The sequence below is a fragment of the Heterodontus francisci genome, unplaced genomic scaffold (genome assembly GCF_036365525.1).
Source record: "Heterodontus francisci isolate sHetFra1 unplaced genomic scaffold, sHetFra1.hap1 HAP1_SCAFFOLD_51_2, whole genome shotgun sequence".
Taxonomy (NCBI): Eukaryota; Metazoa; Chordata; class Chondrichthyes; order Heterodontiformes; family Heterodontidae; genus Heterodontus; species Heterodontus francisci.
Window position 1 is genome coordinate 1,886,677 of NW_027141369.1, and position 5,290 is coordinate 1,891,966.

Sequence of the window (5,290 nt, forward strand, 5' to 3'; positions counted from 1 at the left end):
CCTTTTAAATGAGTTGAGGGTTTCTGCCTCATCTACCCTTACAGGCAGTGAGTTCCAGACTCCCACAGCCCTCTGGGTGAAAAAACCTTTCCTCATCTCCCCTCTAATTGTTCAACACATCACTTTAAATCTATGCCCCCTGGTCACTGACCTCCCTACTAAGGTAAATAGACCCTTCCCATCCATTCTATCCAGACCCCTCACAATTTTGTACATTTCAATCAAATCTCCCCTCAGCCTCTTCTATTCCAAGGAGAAAAACCCCAGTCTATCCAATCTTTCCTCATAGCTGCATTTTTCCAGTCCTGGCAACATCCTCGTAAATCTCCTCTGTAACCTCTCTAGTGCAATTACATCCTTTCTGGAATGAGGTGACCAGAACTGCACACAGAACTCAAGTTGTGGCCTAACTAATGATTGATACAGTTCCAGCATAACCTCCCTGCTCTTATATTCTATACATCGTCTAATAAAGGAAAGGATTCCATAAGCCTTCTCAACCAACTTATCAACCTGTCCTGCTACTTTCAGGGATTTGTGGACATTCACTTCAAGGTCCCTCACTTCCTCTACACCTCTCAGCATTCACCCATTAATTGTGTCATCCTTTGCTGTGTTTGACCTCACCAAAGGCATCACCTCACACTTCTCCAAGTTGAGTTCCATTTGCCACTTTTCTGCCCACCTGACCAGTCCATTTCTCCAGCTCTCCTAATGAGCATTTCACCACGTGCCTTGAGCTGAGTTACTAATCACAGAATTCCCACTATCTGATTTACTCTTGTAGCCAGAGTATGTATCTGAATGGTCCAGTTAAGCTTTTGTCAATGGTTACCCCCAGGATGTTGATGGTGGGGGGATTCAGCGATGGTAATGCTGTTGAACGTCAAAGGGAGATGGTTACATTCTCTCTTGTTGGAGATGGTCATTGCCTGGTACTTACGTGGTGTGAATGTTACTTGCCACTTAGCAGCCCAAGTCTGAATGTTGTCCAGGTCTTGCTGCTTCTGGACACGGACTCCTTCAGTATCTGAGATGTCCCGAATTTGTCCTTTTATGAAACCTTGGTCAGGACTCACTTGGAATATTGTATCCAGTCTTGGTCTCCTCACATGATGGGTGATATTGAGGCTTTGGAAAGGGTACAGAGGAGAGACATTCGACGAATACCCAGTATAAGACATCTTGGTTATCAAGTTAGACTAAAAGAGTTGGGACCCTACTCCTTCGAGAAACCTTGACTGAGGGGTGATCCGATTGAGGTTCATAAATAATGAAGGGTCCAATTTAGCATGGGAGAGGAGTCATAACTTGATGTTGGAAAAGGCCAGATGGCACCCGGATCACATTAAATTTCATTTTCAGTGGAGAGTTAATGTACCAGGATGGCTGAGTGGTTAAGGCGTTGGACTTAAGATCCAATAGACATGTGTCTGCGTGGGTTCAAACCCCACACCTGGTATCTGTGCTAACAAAATGTTACTTATTCTTTCCCTGACTTTTGCCTTGCACCATCATCTCTTCTGTCATTTAATCACTCTTGCCTTCCAACTGATCACAGCTTCCTATTATTTGATCTGCCCCAGCACCGTTCCTTGGCTCTGCGCTTGCTTATAAACTGGTAAATCTTTAACTTAATCTCCTCTGTACCCTGACAATGACCTTCTCATCCTTCCTGGATTGTGGTTCCTCACAGGATCCGCTGCCTCTCCGACTCCCCTCCAGGTAACTGAAGGCCCTGAGCCTTGTTCTCGCTTTATACGCTAGCTGGTCGTTGATTCCTTGCAGGTCTGCCACCGCTCAGGAGAAGCTCAAGACCCAGATCAAGCAAAGTATCAAGAGGAATGTGAACAAAGGCTCCCTGGTGCAGAGCAAGGGACAGGGCGCCTCCGGCTCCTTCAAAATCAGCAAGAAGCAAAACCCAGGGAAAGGTGGGAAAGAAGGTGAAGAAACCAGCAGCCAAGAAATCTTTAGTGAAGAAACCAGCAGACAAGAAATCTTCAGTGAAGAAACCAGCAGACAAGAAATCTTTAGTGAAGAAACCAGCAGACAAGAAAGTGACAACAAAGAAAGTAACAGCCAAGAAAACGAGCAGCAAGGCGGCGGCAACGCCAAATAAGGCGGTGAAGAAAGCAGTGCTTCAGAAAAGGTCTCCTGCGAAGAAGGTCAAAAAAGGCAAGAGTGCAGCGGGCGGAAAGGCGCTGAAGAAAGTGCAGACATGGAAGAGCAAGGTCAAGCCGAAAGCAGCGAAGTCTCAGAAAGCAGGGTCTGGAAAGAAGTGAAAGCGCGGGAAACTTGTAAACATCTGAACACAAAGGCTCTTCTCAGAGCCACCCACATCTCTGAGGAAAGAGCTGATCCCCTGATCAAATGATCCCTGTCCCGGCCCCGCCTGCAGATTCCACATGGAAATGATTTGGAGTAAATCCAGGATCCCTGGTGACTCCCCTCCACCCAGCCCTTTCCCCACTCTCTGTAATAAAACAGAGGGATATCCGGCCCTCTCTCTAACTGGAGATGTGTTCGGTGCAGTCTCAGTTCACAAATTCAGGGGGAGAGTCTGTAAGAAAGTAACACTGGCGGAGAAACCCCACCTCACAACTCAAATCCCAACACATGAGTTTCTCCAATTCAGCTGGAGTCGGGTGACAACAGGAGCTGGGATAGGCTGTGATCGGGAATGTTAGGAATGGATTTGTTCAGGGAGGAATGTACCTGGAATCTCCGAATATAATAGTTCCTTATTTCCCCAGATGACACATTCTGCAGTGAGAGTGAAAAGTCTCTTCACTGCTTCACATTTACTAATTGTTTGGTTCTAGATGAATAATGAGTCAGAGAGTAATGACAGGATCTGAAGCTTCTCTCACACCAGCCCTTGAATGACTCAGTGTGAAGTGTCCAATGTGTGAAGCTACTGCCAGGGTTTGTCAATCTGAACAGTTTCAGCTCAGTTACTGGGGGCCTGGAATCCCCACAGTTTGACTCTGTCTCTGATTGGTCACCCGCTTCTCAATCCACTTCTTAACCAATAGGAGAATCACATCTAAGTAAATAGAAGTTCTCATTGGCTTAGATTTTCCAATTGGAAAAAGCCCGGCAATTCCAGAGCAGGAAGGAATTGAAGTGATGGAAAATTTCAATTTTCAGGCAACAATTTTAAAACCTCTCATTTCATGTTCTGTTTTACTGTATTTACCGTCACAAAATCCTGACGCGATTTTAGGAATCGTTTTCATTTGTCAATCTGTTAACTGTAAGCGGCGGGAGGAAGGTCCGGTTCAGCAATTTAAAACGGGACAAATATCAGCTTCCTCTCTGTAAAAGGAACAAATTAGCGACTAACCGCTTCTCACAGGCTTCTCGGGGACTGACAGAAACGAGCTGTTTCTGATCCTTTCTCCTGAAAGAGGCGGATAATGCTGCAGGGAGCAATGAACTGCCCTTCACTTTCTGGCTGCTAATACATCCCTGACTTTAAACAGTTCAAACAGCGACTGATTCTTCTGCCGGAAAATGAGCAGATTCACCAGAATGATCACGGTCCATCATGGCCAAAGACATCCAGCTGGCCCGCCGCATCTGCGGGGAACGCACCTTAAACCCAGCTTCAGTAACACGTGTAACAAGGGCTCTTTTCAGAGCCACCAAATCAGCAAAGGAAAGAGCTGCCATCTCTGTTCATCATCAAACCCATTAGATTGGAGGGGCGGTCACATGGTTTCTGTTTTGTCACATCACTTTCCCGAAAGGCCTGCAGGACTGAGAGCTGATCTGGAATTTAGAAAGCAGCATTACCGGAGACTCATTGCTGTTCAGCACAATCTCAACCCTGCTCCTGGGATCCGTTAGCTGGCATTTGGGGAAAAGAAATGGATCCCAGTTTTATTTGGAAGGCATTAATGGAGCCGGGTCCGTTCACAGGAAGGTTATTTACAAACATTACCCAATGAGTTCACTAATATTTGAATCCATTGGAGATCAGTACACAGGATATGTAAGTTAGCTCGGTCACTCTGACTGAAACCGCCAGTTCCCCGGGGCTGCAGACCCTGACACTGCGGGGAGAGAATCCCCGACCCTATCCCGCCGCCGGGGGGAACAGACAGCTCTGTGTCCAGAGAATAGGGAGGGCCGGGGGGAAGGCACATATTAAAGCGCTGCAATGGACTCAGCTCCTGTGTGTGCACAACTCTCACTGATTCCGTCCTCTGGGAACAGTGCGGTCTGAACAGATCAGGTTCGGAGAGAAACACACAGCCCGCGAATGGCCTCTTCCTTCCTGCATTTACTCTGTTCCGGGAGCAGATTCTCATTGAGAAGCGGCGCTCAGATCACCGGAGAGAAAAAAAAAACACAATTCAAACTGTCCAAATGAAAAACAGAGAATTAACCCGGACACTTCCATTATTAAATTAATTCATCAGCTCCGAACCAGTTCCCGTTAATGTACCGGGATAATCTCGGGATTTATCAAATCGAAGGCAGCGGGATTTATTAAATTGTTGATTCTGACACCCTGTAGTTCACTTCTTCACTTAACACGAGGGGGAGATATGTGAGCAGAGAAACAGAGCGAAATCCAGAGAGGGAACTGAAAACACACCTGGGCAGATGTGAAACAGGTCAATCCACTGTTACAATAACTCCAGCTCTGATTCCCTCCTGACAGTAACCAGTCCTTTCACAGAGACTGTGGGTGGCTCTGAAAAGAGCCTTTGGTTTATTAGATGACATTTTGGCCGCTTTACTTTTTCTGGGAGCTCTGAGCGCTGGTTTTCTTGGGCAGCAGCAAGGCCTGTATATTAGGCAGCACCCCGCCCTGAGCGATGGTCTCCCCTCCCAGCAGCTTGTTGAGCTCCTCGTCGTTGCGGACGGCCAGCTGCAGGTGTCTGGAGATGATGCGGTTCTTCTTGTTGTCCCGGGCCGCGTTGCCGGCCAGCTCGAGGATTTCAGCGATCAGATACTCGAGCACAACAGCCAGAAAGACCGGGGCTCCGGCACCCACACGCTCAGCATAGTTACCCTTTCTCAGGAGCCTGTGAACACGGCCCACCGGGAACTGCAGTCCAGCCCGGGAGGAGCGAAACTTGGCCTTGGCCCGAGCTTTCCCGCCGGTCTTTCCTCTTCCAGACATTTCCACAATCTCACAAATACTTTCACAAAGAATGAATAATTTCCTTAGCATTGATAGTATATCGCCGGCAGTCAGGATGGCCGAGCGGACTAAGCTGCTGCGTTTAGGTCGCAGTCTCCATTAGAGGCGTGGGTTCGAATCCCACTTCTGACA

General features: G+C 47.5%; 1 protein-coding gene and 2 non-coding genes across 3 annotated transcripts; 2 read left to right on the top strand and 1 right to left on the bottom strand.

The window, feature by feature from the left end:
- The first annotated feature begins 1,379 nt into the window (after window positions 1-1,379).
- On the top strand, window positions 1,380-1,462 carry trnal-uaa (transfer RNA leucine (anticodon UAA)). Its single transcript has one exon. It is a non-coding gene; the product is annotated as a tRNA-Leu (tRNA).
- Window positions 1,463-4,759: 3,297 nt separating this feature from the next.
- On the bottom strand, window positions 4,760-5,137 carry LOC137363023 (histone H2A-like; the record flags this gene model as incomplete). Its single annotated transcript, XM_068027144.1, has 1 exon — window positions 4,760-5,137. A coding segment is annotated over exon 1 (378 nt), but the record flags the coding sequence as incomplete, so codon positions are not given.
- A 70-nt stretch (window positions 5,138-5,207) lies between these two features.
- trnal-uag (transfer RNA leucine (anticodon UAG)) lies at window positions 5,208-5,290 on the top strand. The gene has a single exon. It is a non-coding gene; the product is annotated as a tRNA-Leu (tRNA).